We start from the raw sequence: 18,989 nt of genomic DNA on the forward strand, positions 1-18,989 counted from the left end.
CTATGGTGGTGATTTTTCCTAAATAATATTTCTAAAATCTTTGTTAAGCCTAGGAATATAGAATGTTTTCATTATATTATCTTCCATATGTTTAGACAACATATTTAAAGGGGTCTTGTTATAAATGGGACCCTGGTGGAGCAGTGGTTAAGCATTTGGCTGCTAAACAAAAGGTTGGCAGTTCAAAACTACCAGCTGCTCCTTGGAAACCCTCAACAGCAATGTTTTTGTTTTTTTTTAAATAAATATTGTTTTGGTTATTGTGGGTGTGTGTTACATACTGGTTTGTCTACAACACTTATTTTCCATGTGGGGATTGCTCAGAAATCTTGTGGCAGTACAAGGAAAAAAATCATACATGAAAAAAACATATTCCATATATCCACTGTTTTTATAATACAAATTACAGAAAGCAAGCCTAGGTCAAATTTCTTGACTGGTAGAGACATGCTGAACATAGAATGACAAAGCATTATGTTGGTATTGTTATATGTCAAAACACTGATTTTACTTTTCTTTTGAATAAATTTCCCAAGTATTTTGGCTTTTATTTAATAAATAAAAAAGTTTTAAATTGGTTGGAAATGATAATTGATGATTTACTTGACATTGAAGGGGATAGAGAAGTAGCAACACAGAGACAAAAAAACACAGACTAATTTTGTGTTTTGTTTAGAATTCAAAAGTGAATCCAGCACTCACAAAGATTTTGGAAACCATGGACAGCAGCCATGACATTTTTCATGGTTGTAAGTTTCAGTTCCAAAAATCAGCTTTTTCAGATCTATTCTTTAAAATGACATAAGTGTTCCCTGCCAGTCAGGAAAATGGTAGTAAACAAATAGGTTCTTGTTGTCGTTTTGTTTTTTACCAAAGCAATAGCAGTTTCTTTTATGTTGCTAACTAAACTGACTACCAAACAAAGGAGTAATTTAATAGGATTCCCAGAGCATGTCAACCCAGATTAACCCTGTGGCACCTCTTCTTTATGGAACATTTAACCTCTGGAGGAGTGAATTTCCGGCCAAGTAACTTATAAAACAAATACTATTTGTAATGTAAAAGTCTACTTATTTTTCACTCAGTGTTTGTTTATATATTGGAGGTAGTATGGGATAATGCTAATGGCTTTGTAGGGTGACAGAGTTATGTTACTTTGGGAATATTAATTTGCCCAAGGGAGCCTCAGAATATAATCTACAGAATGGGAGTAAAGCAAAGGTTTTATAGGTGGTTATGCTGTCATATGTGTAAAAGAGGCACTACAGCAAATTGATCGAGAACAAGGACCCTGGAGCCATGCTGTGTTCCATAAAAATATGAACCGTGTTGGTTTTGTTGAGTACTGTACTCCCAGAGTTTAAAATGGTTCCTGGCAAATATTTGTTGGCTAAATGGAGTCACAGAATCCTAGCTCTGTCACTTCTTGGTTATATTAAAACAAAACAAACCCATTGCTGTTGAGTCAATTCACTCATAGTGACCCTACAAGACACAGTAGAACTATCCCATAGGGTTTCCAAGACTATTTTTTTAATCTTGATGGGAGCAGATTGCCACATCTTTCTCCCTCAGAGCGGCTGGTGGATTCTAACTGCAGACCTTTTGGTTGGCAGCTGAGTGTTTAGCCACCACACCACCAGGGCTCTGTTGGTTGTACTACCAAAGGTCACATTACCAAAGGCTCTCTGTGCCTCCGTCTCCTAAGTTAAGGGCTAAATGAGCAAATGTGAATTCTTAACTAGCTATTACTGTTAGCATAAGGCACCCTGGTGGCACAATGGCTAAGTGCTCTCCTGCTAACCAAAAGTTAGGTGGTTTGAACGTACCCAGCAGCTCAGGAGGAGCAAAGACCTGACAATCTATTCCCGTGAAGATTACCGCCTACGAAACCCTATGGGTTAGTTCTACTCTGTCATATAGGGTCATTATGAGTCAGAATCTACCAGGTGGCACCTAACAACAACAACAACATTGTTAGGGTAATTAGAACACAGCTAAAAGTAGTAGTCACTCAAGATGTGGTAACTACTACTACTAATTTGAATATACTGTCTATTATAAAAGATAATATTACTGAGGATGATGTTATGAGTCGAGGAAACCACTGACTTTAAACAGTAGTATGCATTTGAAGGTCTTTTGAAAATTGCTAAACATAAGACATTATTAATACTTTAAAGTATGCTTGGAAGAGCGCGTTGGCTTACAATTTAAAATTATATTGTTTAAAAATACTTTCTCAGATATTCACTTTTTCTCACTAAATATCATTGCAAGTAATAAAAGGAATCTACTCTCATTCATCAAAGGAAACTGCTCTAAAAGTGTGGGAAAACATAGTCCGTCCACGTGCTCACCAGTATTGAGAACAACAATCAAAAAAAAAAAAAAACCCTAATTTTTTTAAATACAAAGCTTCCAAAGGACTGAGCTATATAAACTATTTCACAATACCAATTAAATCAGTAAATATTTTATAATGTTATTACATATGAGACAAATAAATGGAATTGTTATCTTCAAAACTCTTCCATATGTATCTTAAATATGTATTTAAAATTAACATTTAAGCATAGGTAGAGTTCCCCTCTTTTATTTAGAAACTTAAGTATTAATTTTATACGCAGAGCTAAAGGGGACTTTGTTTCAACTATTTTCTGTTTTATCATGATCTTGGTTTCACAGGATATGGAATTTGATGAAGTTTGATGAGGACTGTTACCTGCCATGGAGACTTCCATTACTCTAAGTGACTCACAGTATCTGCACTAGAGGAAAGTTTTCACAACTCTCCTTACCTCACAAATCTCTCTTGTTTCTATTTTTTCTTCTCTTGTACCTTTCCCCTGTTTTACCCTCCTCTTGAACTATTGTAGGAACCCTGGTGTCACAGCGGTTAAGAGTTGAAGCTGCTAACCAAAAGGTCAGCAGTTCAAATCGACCAGCTGCTTCTTGGAAACCTTATGGGGCTGTTCTACTCTATCCTACAGGGTCGCCACGAATTGGAATTGACTTGACAGCAATGGGTTTGGTTTTTTGGTTTCGCGTCAGCCTACTTTTTGTTTTTATCTCATTGTCTTTTACCATGATTTTGCTCAGTCCTTATATGGTCCTTATGGTGCAACCATACTCTCCCCACGCCTCTATCGCAGTCTTCTGGTCTTTCATTTCTGTTTTCAAGGCACCAAGGGGCTTAGAGTTTATTCACATAAGAATTCATTCTGATATCAATAGCAAAGGTACTCATAGATGAATAATATCCATTGCTGTTGAGTCAATACTGATTCATAGTGATCCTATAGGACAGAGTAGAACTGCCCATAGGGTTTCCAAGGAGCACTTGGCAGATTCAAACTGCCGAACTTTTGGTTAGCAGACAATCAGTGGGTTGAAAATTTGATTTTGGCAAATGCAGTTAGGAAAAGAACTTACTTGCCACAAAAAGCAAGGAGTGAAAACAGACAGGAAAATATCCAGAAAAGCTGAGGGGAAAGTGAAATAAAGTGACATGTGGACAGAGAGAAAGGAAACTGAAGCACCGGTAATGATGGACACTGCTGTGCTCCCTGTTCTCTCATATCTGAACTCATCACACTTAATCTTTAGATTCATTGGTAACCTTTTGAGAGGAAAGAAACATGAAGCCCAAACTGGTCCAGAAGAAAGGGATGTCTTCATTCTGTGGAGTAACCTCCTGAGCTGGCCAGCCTTTCATACAGGATTTGCTCCTGCCTTATGCATTGCCTTCCTGTTGCTTCACTTCAGCCATTACTCCAGGCTTCTTCATTCATTTTAACCTCTGGATAAGTCTCCTTCAGCATCAGCTTACTTGCCACAAATAAAATTGTCTCTTACTTGTGTCCTTATTTTTCCACCTCAGTCTATGTCTACTCCTAAAACTATCCATTCATCCTTCCTTTTAGGATTAAGAAGATTACAAAAGCAAGCTAACAAAGCCCTCTGCTTGCCTTTAAAAAGCACTAGTGATCTAGCAATAGCTGCAACAATGGACTCAAACATACTAATGATCATGAAGATGACACGGGATTGGACAATATTTCGGTTTGTTATACATAAGGTGGCCATGAGTTGGAGCCAACTCAATGCCAACTAACAGCAACAACAATGATCTAGCAAATTCAAAACCAGGCAGTCGTTTTCCAGGATTCACCAACTAATGCATGCTTCTCTAGGGATTGGGTCTTTGCAATGACAGTTCCTACACCTGGAACGGTCTCCGTATCAACAACTTTTCAAGTCCCTGTTGTCTCACTTTCCTCATCATTCTCCTTTTACTACTTACCTCTGAAGGATAAGTTAAGCTTATCCTTCTCTGAATAGTTTCACAAAATTCAGAAATTAGTTTTTTTTCTATGTTTATAACTATTTGTCTCTCTTCTCCAACCTGACAATTTGTTTGAGAACAGAGAGAAAATCTTATGAATCTTTGGGTGCCAACACTGGTTGACAGGCTAGATAGAGTATTAATGGAATAATTTTTGATAGATTTTCCCTAGCCTGGACAGAGACTCATTGTTTTCTATACCTGGGCCAAGTCCTGTCTTTCAAAGTCCCTTTTCTCTGCAACCCCAAAACCTGACATGGTTCAAAGGAGGAAGTTTACTTTACAATCACAAAGAAAGTTTTTATAATTGCATTACTGGAAACAGTTCTTGCTTTTATCACCTTGTCATGCTGGGTTACTTTTATTGTTTCCACATGGCCTTACTCCCCCTGTATTACATAATAAAGTCTGTATATCATCAGTCTCCTTTTTCTGAACATCAGCCATTAATTATTGGTAGGTATCCTTACAGTTAGGGTTTTATATTTTGATTTCTGGTCTGCGAGGTGCCATCCTGTGCTTATCAATACCAAAATTATGTTTCTAGATATTAATACTTGAATCGTGTCAATTTGTCACATTTTTTCAAATTTCTATCTGACTTTCTCTTTTCCATTTACGGGATATAAGAGGTATCTGGGGCACTGATTATAGCTATAAGAAATAATGCAAGATACTCTTATTATTTTTTTCAAATTTTGAAGATTTGCAAAAGTTGAATGTTAGCGATTCATTTTCTGCAAAACACTCATTTCTCATCCATGTTGAACTCAAGCAGAGCACCAAGTAATTACCTGATTATGTATTCCCTGGGCCACATGATTCAGTTTCCAACTTCACGTGAGAATTAAATACTGGTATGTGGTAACATTTCAATTTCACAACTGAGTTCTGCCTATGGAGATCTAAGTCATAAATCACTCCATGTTGGCAAAGGGAATCCAGTTTTAATATTTTTCTTGAATAGTCAGAGTTTACATATTTTTTTTATCCAGTGTCAACACTGAAAACTTTAGTTTCTATTATTTCTTCTCTTTGAGGCTTACATAACTTTGAGGGAATAAGGGCTGTTGGTCATTTATAATATATGTAGTTTTTTCCTTTTTAATGAACACTTTGATTGACTTTCATACATCATCAATTTAATTTTGTACCATAATCTTCAATTTTGGAGTTCCTCTTTTAAAAATTACTCTATTCCTAGAAGATAAAGAGAATGGAAGCTGGACATTATTGTCAATAATATACATGAAAATTTAGAGTTTGAAAAAAAAAAGACATAAAGGGGAGTTCAGGATTAGCACTTCTTGGCAAATGATAAAAATGGTAAACAACAAATAGAACTGAATCCAATAAAAATAAGGTATGATGAACTGTACAAAACCAAATTATTTTATTCATACCTAATCTCAGGGTCAAATGCTTAAAACATTTTTCTTTTATGACCAGTAAATACTTGCTCGAAAGGGCTGTATCCTATTAAACTCCTAAACATGAAGGTGGACACTTTTGACAATATGCCTTAAATTATACATAGATCATATCTTATTTGGACTATAAGGGGACCTTGGAACAGTAGAGTAAGCATTTCCCATGATATGTAGACTATTTCTAATTTAATAATATCATCACGTGAATTGTCTGTTAAGTCATGATTACAGAAATTTTTAGTGAAATTGCTTAATTTATTCTTGGACTTATAGCTGTATTCTGGAATCTGGAAGTATATTTAGGGCGCCATCCCATTATCCTCTCACAAAGAGAGAAGCTAATGCCAGAAATAATAAAATTCAATGTTTGCTTTTGAAAGTAAACACATCTGTTTGCTACATCATTTATATGCTGCTATGTTTCTTTGAAACTCACTCAATGAAGTAGACTTCACCCTTTTCTGTATAGGCCATTTCCCAGTTATCAGGCAAGGGGTCTGAGTCATCATTTTCTTCAGGTTTAGTTGCCTTTGTGTCATCCATCTGCTCCTTTAGCTCCTCAGGTTGACTGTACACCGGTGCAGGATAAGGCTGGGAGGGTGTCTCCCCTGAGGCACCTGTACTCTTGTCTTCATTTTCACTGGATTCTGTAAGAGAAAAAGAGCACGTAGTTAGTGACTCCAGAGGGAGCACAGAGTATTCTGGGCCAGGGGATATGCTCTACGAAGGCTAATAAGAACTACTTTTGAAAACGCATACTTGGGAACAGCCCTGGAAATTACTAGGTTTATTTAAATTCTCCTTTCACTCATCGTTCTTGCCTATCTTAAAATTTATTATTGCTTATTACTGAATTAGATGTTTTGAAGATGAAATGAAAGGACCATGTCACAACACAGATGCAGCAGGCAGAATAAATGCCCCCTAAGGATGTCTATGTCTATGTTCTAATACCTGGAACATGTGGATGTTATTTTACATGGCAAAAGGGATTTTGTAGATGTGATTAAATTAAAGACCTTGAGGTTAGGAGATTATCCTGGATTATCAGGTGGCCTCAATGTAATCACAAGTGTCTTTAATAGTGGAAGAAGAACAAGAAGAGATAGGCAGGAAGGAGGTGTGACTATAAAAGAATGGTGAAAGTGATGCAACATTGCTGGCTTTGGAAATGAATTCTCCTCTAGAGCTTGCAGCAAGGAACAAAGCCCCACCAACACCTTGATTTTAGGACAATGAGACCCACATCAGATTTCTAACCTATGAAACTGTGAGATCATAAATTTCTGCTATTTTAAGCTTCTAAATTTGTGATAATTTGTTACAGAAGCAATAGAAACTAATATCATAGAGAAAAACTAAAAGATACATATTTTAAGAGAAAAGATAACAGGCTTAGAGGATAGATGCAGGAGCCCCCATGTGTAAGCACTAAGAGTTCTAGAAGGAAAAAAATGAATGCATGGGTATAAAATGACAAGAAATATAAAATAATAGAAGAAATTTTACCTAAAATGAAGAAACACTTGAGTCTATAGACTGTTCACTGAGTCTGAGGCCACATTAGTGAAAGATACTGACCCCCAGATACAGCTAGTTGAAAATTCTCAAACTCTAAAGTTATAAAGCAACCTTACCAGTTTCCACACTGAAAAAAACGTAATTACTTCCAAAGAAAAGAGGAACAGAAGAGCATCAAATCTTTCATCTGTTGTACGTGAAGCTGAAAGACAGCAGAGTAGTATCTGTAGCAACTTGAGAAAAAAGTACTGCGACGCCAAGAACCTAACTCTGCCAAGATGTCATTCATCTTTAGAGCAAAAGAAAGTCACTTTTGAACAAGCAGAAGTTCTGAATGTATACTACCCATGCACCCTTCCTGAGGACAAAATTTGGGGAATTATTCTAACCTTATCAAGATGATTGAATCAGAGCAGAGATCTCAAAATAAGAGAGGAGAAAAGAAAATGTAAAAAAATACATCCTGCATAGTATATGTATATGTATACATTTTATTGTGCTTTAGGTGAAAATCTAAAAAGCTACAAAGTGAACTGGTTTCCCATTCAATAATTCATACACAAATATTTCCATGACATTGTTGCAATCCCCACAATACATCAGCACTCTCCCCATTTACACCCTGGGTTCCCTGTTTCCATTCTTCTGGTTTCCCTGCCCTTCCCTACCTTCTCTGCTTTGGGGCAAATGTTTCCCTTCTGGTCTCCAAAAGTTGATAGTTCTAAGGAGCACATTCCTCATGGGTGTTAATGTTTATTTTACAGGCCAGTCTATTTTGTGACTGTTAAGGTGATCTCTGGGAGTGGTGTCAGTTCCTACTTAGAAGGGTGTCTGAGGGCAATAGTGTTGGAGTTCCTTCAGTATCTATCAGACCAGTAAGTCTGGTATTTTTCAAATTTGAATTTTATTGTACTTTTTTCTCCCACTCTAACTGGGACCTTCTACTGTGTTCCTGGGCAGAGAAGTTGGTAGTGGTAGCTGGGCACCACTTAGTTCTTCTAGTCTCAGGCTGGTGGAGGCTGTGGTTCACGTGGGTCATTACTCTTTTGGACTAATTGCTTCCTTGAGTCTTTGGTTTTACTCATTCTCCTTTTCTCTAGATGGGAAGAAGCCAGTACCTGTGTCTTAGACGGCCACTTGCAAGCTTTTAAGATCCCAAATCTACTCATCAGAGTAGGATGTAGAACATTATCTTTATGAACTGTGTTATGCCAATTGACCTAGATGTCCCCCAAGACAATGGTCCTTAGGCTTCTAGCCCAGTAACTCAGTCCCTCAAAGTGTTTGGTTATGTCTAAGAAGTTTCCATAACTGTGCCCCAGTGTGCTCTACTACATATATGAATATACACGCGCCACATACAAACATGTATGCAGAAACATTCATAACCATACCTCTATATGCATGTGGGTGTACTCCCCTAGGACCTCCACACCTATTTCACATACATATCTACCTTTGTATCTATCAGTATGTTATTGTTTGTTATTACTGTTGTTGTAGGACTGGATATGTTATAGTATTTAACTTAGTTGCCCTTTATTCTTACATACCTCTCGGTGTCTTCCTTTGTCTTCATCACATTGTGATGACCTTCCCCATATTGTGTGTTGCCTTTCCCTTCACCCAAATTAACACATGTCTATTATCTAGTGATTCTCCCTCCCTCCCCCTCCCATCCCTGGTAACAATCAAAGAATATTTCTTTCTGTGTGTAAACCTTTTCTTGACTTTTTATAATAGTAGTCTCATACAATATTTTTCCTTTTGTGACTGACATTTCATTTAGCATAATGTCCTCCAGATTCATCTATGTTGTGAGATTTTTTGTGGATTCATCATTATTCTTTCTTGTCAAATAGTATTCTATTGTGTGTATGTACCATAGTTTCTTTATCCATTCATCCATTGATGGGTATTTAGGTTGTTTCCATCTTTTTGTTATTGTGAACAATGATGCAATGAACATAGACTTGCATATCTCTATTCATGTGACAGCTCTTATTTCTCTAGAATATATACCCCAGGAGTGGGATTGCTGGATCATATGGTATTTCTGTTTCCCTAAACAGTAATTAAGTAAACAGAAATGCCATATTTTCTTAAACAATAACTACCACATGATGGTCAGTTTATTGTACTATGGTGGCTTGTATGTTGCTGTGATACTGGAAGTTTTGCTACCAGTATTTCAAATACCAGCAGGGTTACCCTTGGTGGAGGTTTCAGCAGAGCTTCCAGGCTAAGACAGACTAGGAAGAAGGACCTGGCAGTCTACTTCTGAAAAAATTGACCAGTGAAAACCTTATGAGTAACAGATGAATATTGTCTGATATAGTGCCAGTGAGAAGGCACTCAAAATAAGACTGGGGAAGCTGCCTCTTCAAAGTAGAGTCCACCTTGATGACATGGATAGAGTCAAGTTTCTGGAACCTTCATGTGCTAATGTGGCATGACTCAAAATGAGAAGAAAGAGCTGCAAACATCCATTAATAATTGGAACGTGGACTGTATGAAGTATATTGTTGTTAGGTGCTGTTGAGCTGGTTCCGACTCGTTGCGACTCTGAAGAACAAGGCTAGACTTAAGAAACTGCCTGCTTTTTTCAGGCTTCCAACACCACTGCCTTTAGGTCTTGGCCTGAGGTATGGGGTGGTGATGGTAAGAAGGAGGAAGCCCTATAAAAGGACAAAACCAAAAAAACCAAACCAGTTGCAGTCGAGTTGATTCCAACTCATACCCAAAGCAGAGGAGACCTCGGTACTACTTTCAGTTTCGAACTTAGGGAGGAACATTTCCTGCTGAGTGGTTCCAGATCTCCACAGCGGGGAAATGATGAAGTGAAAATATTTATCAGATAGTACTGCCAAGACTGCCCTGTGGCATGGAGGTCATCCAGAAATCAAAGCGTGCTCTAGTGGGAGACTTGGAAGGTAACCAAGAGTTGAAAACCACTAGAGCTGCAGTGAGGGTCACCATGGTGAGGAGCAATGCTTTCTTAGAGCAGAAGTATTAATTCAGGAATTGGAAGGAGAGCACAGCTGAGATTCAGAGGTCTGAAAGTGAGAGAAAAAGGGGGGACAAAGCAGCTATCTCGGAAATACGAAATGCAACAATATTTTAGGATGTCAATAGCTATTAAAATACAAATACACATATACTTTGCCTCAGTAATCTCACTTTAAGAATGTGTCCTCTGAAATAAAGGCACCGATGTATAAGTATACCTACAAAAAAAAAAATAGGTTTATTGCAGCATTGCTTGTAGTAGCAAAATCCTAGAAATGATCTAAATGTCCATCAATAAGAAAATAATTAAATAAATTGTGGTTATCATTACTATAGACAAGTATCTATTTTAAAAACAATGAATTAAAAAAAAAGTATCTATTTGAAAAACAATGAATTGGATATCTATTATTGACCCAGAGAGGTCCTTGTGATTACTGTTCAATAGGGAATCTAAGTTGCAGAATAATGTGTATTGTTAATCCTTTTTTTTTAAATAACCAAAAACTAAGGCCTTTTACATACATATGTAAACTCTTCTATATGTCTGTATGAATATGAAGGAGCCCCGGTGGGGCAATGGTTAGGCACTTTGTTAGGCTCAGCTGTTAACTGAAAGCTCAGCAGTTTGAACCCACCAGCCCCCTCTGCAAGAGAAAAGATCTGATGATCTGCTCCCATAAAGATTACAGCCTAGGAAACCTCATGGTGCAGTTCTACTCTGTCCCATGACAGAGTAGGGTCACTATGAGTTGGAATTGACTCAACGGCACCTAACAACAACATATTAATGTAAAAAATAGTCTTGAAGAATGTATGAAAGTTCATCAGCCTTGATTACCTCAGGACAATAAATTTGGATGGAAGTTGGAAAAGAAAATTAAAGTTTACATGTTTTTACATTCACTAATCTATTACTTTTATTACTTTAAAAATTAATAAAGATAATTCTAAATTACTAAAGTAGAATACCATTTCCCTAATAACATGTTCATTGCTTCTGCTCTACCTCTTAGTTCCTTGCATAGTGCTTGGGGTGTTAAAGCCTTGCAAGCAGCCCTTCAAGATATAACAGTTGGATTCTATTTAACTGGAGCAACCGAGGAAGAAGGAGAGTCAGGAATAGGAGGAGGAAATGGAATGTGTGGCTAATTGCCTATATGAACAACTGCCTCCTTTGCCAAGAGATCAGAAGGACTTGGATGGTGCCTGAACACCATTACTGAACACTTTGATCAAAGATTCTATAGGAGAATCCTGATCAAAAGAGGGAAAGTGAAGAACATATTTTTAAATTCTCATAGAATTTAAACTTTCTGGAGCCATGGAGTCTGGATAAAATCCTGAAACTATTACCCTGAGATAATTTGAAAATCTTAAACTAAAAATATCCTCTGAAGTCTTCTTAAAACAAAATAATAGTTTAGTTTAATTAGTAAAGAATGTCTACCTTGAGCATTGTGCTCTTTTAAGATCTATCTATCTGGGATCAAGAGAAATATGAAAGATTAGTTAGGAACCTTAGGAAACAGTGAGTTTCTGCTAATGGGGGAAGAATAACTCAGAAAAGGAGGGTGAGAATGGTTGGATAACTTGAAGAATGTAATGAATGTCACTGAATTGTACATGTAGAAATTGTTGAATTGATGTATGTTCTGTGTATATTCTCAACAACAGTAAAATAAAATAAATTATAAAAAAAAAAGTAGAATGTCATCTTTGTCTCAGTATCAATTGCTTGGATCAATTTTTCCCCTTTATGCTTCAATTTAGAACAAACAGCATGAATGTCGGTAATTAGGAAGCACAAGAATGTTTTACAATCTTTCATTTTTGCCCTTAAAAAGAAAAATTTATGAAAATAGTGAAATACAGTCCTTAGTGATATACTCTAAGCTGCTATAAACATTGTTTCTCATACATATTTGACTTTTGTGAATTGTGTAGGGTAAAATCGGCAAGAGAAGGTACCATCACTCTCTTCAGATTGTCTTTGCTGTAGCTTATTACCACATGCGATTACCAATACACTGAATGCTGTCTAGGGATTACAAAATTCCATGTTATATTTGAAAAGTTCAAAAGCAAGGTCATTTTTTCACTATTCATTTTATCAGTATTTTTAAAGCATTTGCGTTGAGTTGGACTGCTTTTGTGCGGTCTTTCTCGCCATAGTCTTGTAACTCCCACCCAAGTGACTGGGCAGTACTGTGTGATGGAGTAATTGTGGCCCACCAAAGGGATTGGTCAGTTTTGCCATCCTGCTGGGCGTGAAATGAGACACCCCAGAGGTAGGAAAGAGAAGAGCCTACCACTACCCAAGGAAGAACAGCCAGGAACAGAGAGCCCATCTTTTGGACCCAGGATCCCTGCACTGAGATGCTCCTGGACCCAGGAGACAGACAGTAAGTTGTAACCCTGAAGATGATGAGAAGTGGTGGCAGAGAAGCAGTGGCAGGAAAGACCACACAGTGGGCTACCTGGTTCTCAGAACAAGAAAGCTGAGGGCCTTTGGGCATAGGCAGAGGGCCAGGGAGAGGCATGCCTGCGAGCGCAGCTGGGAAGAAGCTGTCTTGATGCAAGAACTGTATCCTGAGTGTTCCTGAGCCTGAACTGTAACGTGTTACTTCCCTTATAAACCCCATAATCATGAGTTACTGTGTATGAGTTCTATGTGGCCATTGCAATGAATTACTGAACCCTGCAGAGAAGTAGAGTGCTGTGGGAGGGGTGGTTGGTGTCAGAATTGGTAAAGATGATGGAGGAAAGAGGCATGTCTTACCTCTGCCTCATAGGAATCAGCCTCAGGATGTTGATCTTGATGTTCCTTCCCCTAGTGAAGTTAGAAAAGGCCAGACACCTTCCCTACCCATTATTATAGTACTTATTTTATGTCAGGCACTAAGGACAAAGCAGTGAACAAGAGAGACACAGCCCCTGTCCTCATGGAACTCACAATTCGTATGGCAAGAGGTGTAGTCTTTAAACAAATAATTTTAAGTGTGATGAGTACTACCAAAGGGAAGATGGGATCCTATGCATATGCATTCATCTAATATATAATGAGTGAAAGAAGGCATCTTTTCCATATGCTACATAATATGAAACTGGAAAAAGGAATCAAGAGACTTCTTTCAGAGAAAGGTAGGAGAGAAAGAAGTGGTAAACAGGGTCCGGATTACTCAAGGCCATTCAAGGCATGCTTAGGATTTGGGACAGTCTATTGAGAATGAGAAATCATTGACGTGTCTTAGTCAACGAGATGGAAAAGCCAGATTTTCATTTTCCGTAAAGATCTCCTAGCTGTTCTGGGGAACCCTGGCAGTGTTAGTGGTTAAGGGTTTGGCTGTTAATCTAAAGGTCGGCAGTTCAAATTCACCAGCCACTCTTCGAAACCCTAAAGGGCAGTTCTACTCTGTCCTATAGGGTCACTATGAGTCAGAATCGACTCGACAGCAATGGGTTTTTTAGCTCTTCTGCGGAAATGGATTTGAGGGTGACAAGATGTTTATAGGCCAGTGGAAAACGATTATAGTGTTCTAGACAAAAGATAATGGTGACATGGGGATGGAAAGAAGTGGGTTGGGAAAATATTTGGAGTGTAGATTTGGTATGGTTTTTAAAAGGACTGGATAGATACGGAGAAAGAAGAAGTCATGGTAAACCTGGTAGATGGTGAAGCCATTCACTAAGTTGGCATCATGAGAGGGGGCTCAGGATTCAGTGCAGGTAAAGGGGGAAAGGCTGTGGGTACAGCTTTGGATGCACTGAATTAGAGGTCCATGCCAAACTTTAAAGTGGAGATGTCAAGTGAGAGAGTTCTTGGTTGGAGAGAATCAACTTGAAAGACAACACTAATTTAGGCTGTGAGAATGAATGAAATTGCATAGCAAGATGGTGTAGTAAAAAGAAACAAGAATCCCTAGAACAACTGTCTGAGCAGCTCCAACATTTAACAGTTAATCAGAGAAGAAACTGGCAAAGGAGTAGCCAGGGAAGTAAAACAAAACAAAACAAAACAAAACAAAAACAGTAGACCTTCCTGTCATAGGAGCCAAAGGAGAGGGAGGATGGAATGGTTAAGTGGTTAACAGTGGCTAAAGCTTCTGACCAGACCATCAAGATACGAACACAAAGTCTACTGAAATTAATGACACGGAAACCTCTCTGTGCCTCTCATAATGGCAATGGGGACATTAGGGAAAAGTTATAGCAGTAATTTTGGTGGGGTAGGTAGGTGGTGGGATGATGGCTTAAAGAATGAATGAAAAGAAAACAGAATGCTAACAGAGAAATCATTCAAAAAGTTTAAATATGAACAAATAGACATTTTTTCCTTCACTATATAATGCTACTAAATTCTCAAAAGAAATGTAAAACATCTCTTGAAAAAGTCTAGAGTCTCTAAAGAAGTCTTTAATTTTATTTATTGATGTGCCAAAGACAACTGAGCCAAGTCCTCCTAGTTAATTACACTTATTTGCTTATTCATTCATATCTTCATTCTTTATTTAATCAATCATTAAATTAACACTAATGGATTTAATACCTAACATGTGTAAGATGGAGCCCCTGGTTGGTGCAAACAGTTAACAGGCTGGGCTGCTGGCTGAAAGGTTGCATGTTTGAGTTCACCCGGAGCTGTCTCACAAGAAAGCCTTGGAGATCTACTTGCAAAAAATCAGCTACTGAAAACCCTACGGAAGACAGTTACATCTGGCACACATGGGCTTGCCATGACTTGGAATCAATTAGATGGCAACTGGTATGTGCAAGATACTTGATGAAGACCTTAATGGGGGAGGCAAAAGACCTTTTTATCAGTTTATTGTAAAGCAGGTTGAGAGGGAAGCAGTAAGTAGCACCTGCCTTGTCCACTTGAACAAATTAAGGCAAAACAAGCAAGAAAGGCGAATGGAGAACCACAACATTCCCACATTTTCTATTTTTTTTATTGTAAAAATACAGATAAAAACACTTGCCAATTTATTGATAAAGGTCAATCTAGGGATGTGTTAGGGTGAGAGGAAATGGGCCTCTGGTGAAACTCAGAACCAGGATGATTTACCCATGGGCAGCAGGGAACTAGGGTGGTCTCTCACGCAGGGGCAGAACATGTTCCTAGAGGAGCAAAGGAGGTGCTGAGCCAGGCAGGCCCAGATTATTCTCCCAGAATGTATCACTCAGAAAATCCATTTCACCTTCACTTTTACTGTTGAGAAGAACTGAGAAGTACAATTTCTTTCATCTTTTCTATGTACTGTAATGGTTTTGTTGGATTCGATAAATACGATTTTCTTTTTCCTTTAAGAAATTCTGAAGAGCTTGAAATTCTGTACAAAGCACAGGAATTGGAAACCATTTAATTAGGAGAGAGTTGAATGCATGAATCTTTTCATTCAGTCCTCTCATCATAAGTCCTATAGCTGTGGCCCAGTCTAAGGTTCGATATTACAAAAATATGTATAGTAGCTATTCCATTTGCCTACACGCTATTGCCCTGCCTGTATCTAGCACACTTCCTTTTGGATACAAGAATAAATCAGAATGCCATGGACCTGAATCTGAATGTCACCACCATTAAAGAGTAGCCAGAAAGCAAGAAAAAAAACATTTCAAGAGAACGAAAATACCTATTTTATATGTTACTCCTATTTTCATTTCACATGATGTATGCATATATAACAAGGAGCCCTGGTGGTACAATGGTTAAATGTTTGGCTGCGAACCAAAAGATTGGCGGTTCGAACCTACTCAAAGTCTCTGAGGGAGAAAGACATGTTGAACTGCTCTTGTAAAGATTACCAGCCAAGAAAATTCTATGGGGCAGTTCTACTCTGTCATATGTTGTCACTATGAATTGAAATTGACTTAACAGCACCTAACAACAACGACATGCATATACATGGGCTCAGCATGAGTAAGAACTGACTCAACAGCAACTAACAAGAACACCATGCATATAGTTAACTCCATCTTCTGTACCTGTCATCCTTCAGAATGAAAAATAACAACGGATTTGTTATTGACAGGCAACTGTCAATTTTTCTTTGAAATCTTTTAAAATTAGAATTCCCACAATTTATTTTCCTCTGAGAACGCCCTATGATTTGTATTTCTAAAGGCTATGTGATACAATTTAATAAATATGGTAACTATTTCCCCTTGTGCTCATATTATTTTTTTTGGAAGTAAGCATAGCTGAAGAACATTTACCTCAAGAAAAAAAGTATTGAGAAACTTGTTTGTAGCTGATAAGGAGACGTAACAAGAGAAATTTGAGATTTTTTAAAAATTTGAACTTTTTTCTTTAACAATTTTCAGGTAGCAACACTCTCCATGAGAAGCAGTAGAGCATAATTGCTATATCTACTGTCAGAATACCTGAGTTTGAATCTATCCCTTCCAGTGTGATGTTGACCAAGTTTCCTTGTGCATGCCTCAATTTTCTTAAGTGTAAAATGGAAATAACATTAGCTATAAGGATTTTTTTTAATAAGGATTAGATATGACATGTATATGAAGTGCTTAGAATAGTGAACAACTAGAACATAGTAGGTGTTCAGTAAATGTTGGATGTTATTACTTAAGTTCTACTACTTTTTGTATTGTCAGGTGCCATGGAGTTGTTTCCAACTCATAGTGACCCCATGAACAACAGAAAAAAACACCACTCAGTCCTATATCATCCTCATAATTGTTATGCTTGGCCCATTGTTGCAGCTACTGTGTTAATCCATCTTATTGAGGGTTTTCGTTTTTCTTGCTGACCCTCCACTTTATCAAGCATGACGTCTTCCAGGGACTGATCCCTCCTAATAACATGTCCTAAGCATGCAAGACAAAGTTTGCCATCCTTGCTTCTAAGAAGCATTCTGGCTGTACTTCTTCCAAGACAGATTTGTTCATTCTTCTGGCAGTCCATGATATATTCACTATTCTTCACCAACACCATAATTCAAAGACATCACAATTCTTATCTGGTTTTTGTTATTCATTATCTATCTTTCGTTTGCATACTAGGTGACTGAAAACAGCATGGCTTGGGTCAGGTGCACCTTAGTCCTTACAGTGACATCTTTGCTTTTTACCATTTTAAAGAGGTCTTTTGAGCAGATATGCCCAATGCAAATACATCATTTGATTTCTTGACTGCTGCTCCCGTGGGCATTGATTATGGATACAAGTAAGATGAAATCATTGACAACTTCAACCTTTCTTTCGTTTATTATGATGTTGCTTATTGGTCCACTTGTGGGGATTTTTGTTTTCTTTATGTTAAGGGGAAACCCTGGTGGTGTAGTGGTTAAGTGCTACAGCTGCTAACCAAAGGGTTGGCAGTTCGAATCCTCCAGGCGCTCCTTGGAAACTCTATGGGGCAGTTCTACTCTGTCCTATAGGGTCACTAGGAGTTGGAATCGACTCGATGGCACTGGGTTTGGTTTTTTTTTTTTTTTATGTTAAGGTGTAATCTATACTGAAGGCTGTAGTATGATCTTCATCAATAAGTGCTTCAAGTCCTCTTCACTTTCAGCAAGCAAGGTTGTGTCATCTAAATATCACAGATTGTTAATGTGTCTTCCTCCAATCCTGATCCCATGTTCTTCTTCATATAGTCTAGCTTCTCTGATTATTTGTCCAGTTTACAGATTGAGTAAGTATGGTGAAAAGATACAACCCTGAAGCACATCTTTCCTGATTTTAAGCCATGCAGTATCCCCTTGTTCTTTCTGAACCACTGCCTGTTGGTTTACGTATGGACTCCACATGAGCACAATTAAGTATTCTATAATTACCATTCTTTGTAAGGTTATCCATAATTTGTTATGATCCATTCAATCAAATGACTTTGCGTAGTCAATAAAATACTGGTAAACATCTTTCTGATAATCTCTGCTTTCAGCCAAGATCAATCTGACATCAGCAATGATAACCCTGGTTCCATGTCCTCTTCTGAATACGGCTTGTATTTCTGGCAGTTCCCTGTTGATATACTACTGCAATCACTTTTGAATGGCCTTTGGCAAAATTTTACTTGTGTGTAATATTAATGATGTTTTTCAATAATTTCTGCATTCTGTTGTATCACCTTTCTTTGGAATGGGCACAAATATGGATCTCTTCCAGCTGGTTAGCCAGGTAGCTGTCTTATAAATTTCTTGGCATAGACAAGCGGGTGCTTCCAGTGCTGCATTCATTTGTTGAAACATCTCAACTGGTAGTCCATGAATTCCTGGAGCTTTGTTTTTCGCCAGTGCCTTCAGTACAGCTTGGACTTCTTTTAGTACCATCAGTTCTTGCTCATATGATACTTCCTGAAATGGCTGAATATCAAGCAATTATTTTGGTACGGTGACTCTGTGTATTCTTTCCATCTTCTTTTGATGTTCCATACATCATTTAATATTTTCCGTATAGAATTCCTCAATATTGCAACATCATGCTTAAAATTTCTCTTCAGTTCTTTCAGCTTGAGAAATGCTGAGTGTGTCCTTCCCTTTCGATTTTCTAACTCTAGGTCTTTGCACATTTTATGATAATGCTTTACTTTGTCTTCTTGAGCTGTCCTTTGAAATCTTCTGTTCAGCTCTTTTACTTCATCATTTCTTCCTTTCGATTAAGCTACTTGATGTTCAAGGGTAAGTTTCAGGGTCTCTTTTGACATCCATTTTGGTCCTTTC

The 18,989-nt window shown here is 37.8% G+C and overlaps 1 protein-coding gene across 2 annotated transcripts in view; it reads right to left on the reverse strand.

Annotated features, from left to right (window-relative positions):
- Positions 1 to 18,989, reverse strand: part of MAGI2 (membrane associated guanylate kinase, WW and PDZ domain containing 2) — a 1,483,873-nt gene that overhangs the window by 505,694 nt on the left and 959,190 nt on the right. For both annotated transcript variants that reach the window (XM_064289914.1, XM_003407180.4), the window contains exon 5: positions 6,215 to 6,425. In XM_064289914.1, the coding sequence (XP_064145984.1) occupies positions 6,215 to 6,425 (211 nt within the window). The remainder of the gene's footprint in view (positions 1 to 6,214; positions 6,426 to 18,989) is intronic.

This window comes from Loxodonta africana, chromosome 8 (genome assembly GCF_030014295.1).
Source record: "Loxodonta africana isolate mLoxAfr1 chromosome 8, mLoxAfr1.hap2, whole genome shotgun sequence".
Lineage (NCBI taxonomy): Eukaryota > Metazoa > Chordata > Mammalia > Proboscidea > Elephantidae > Loxodonta > Loxodonta africana.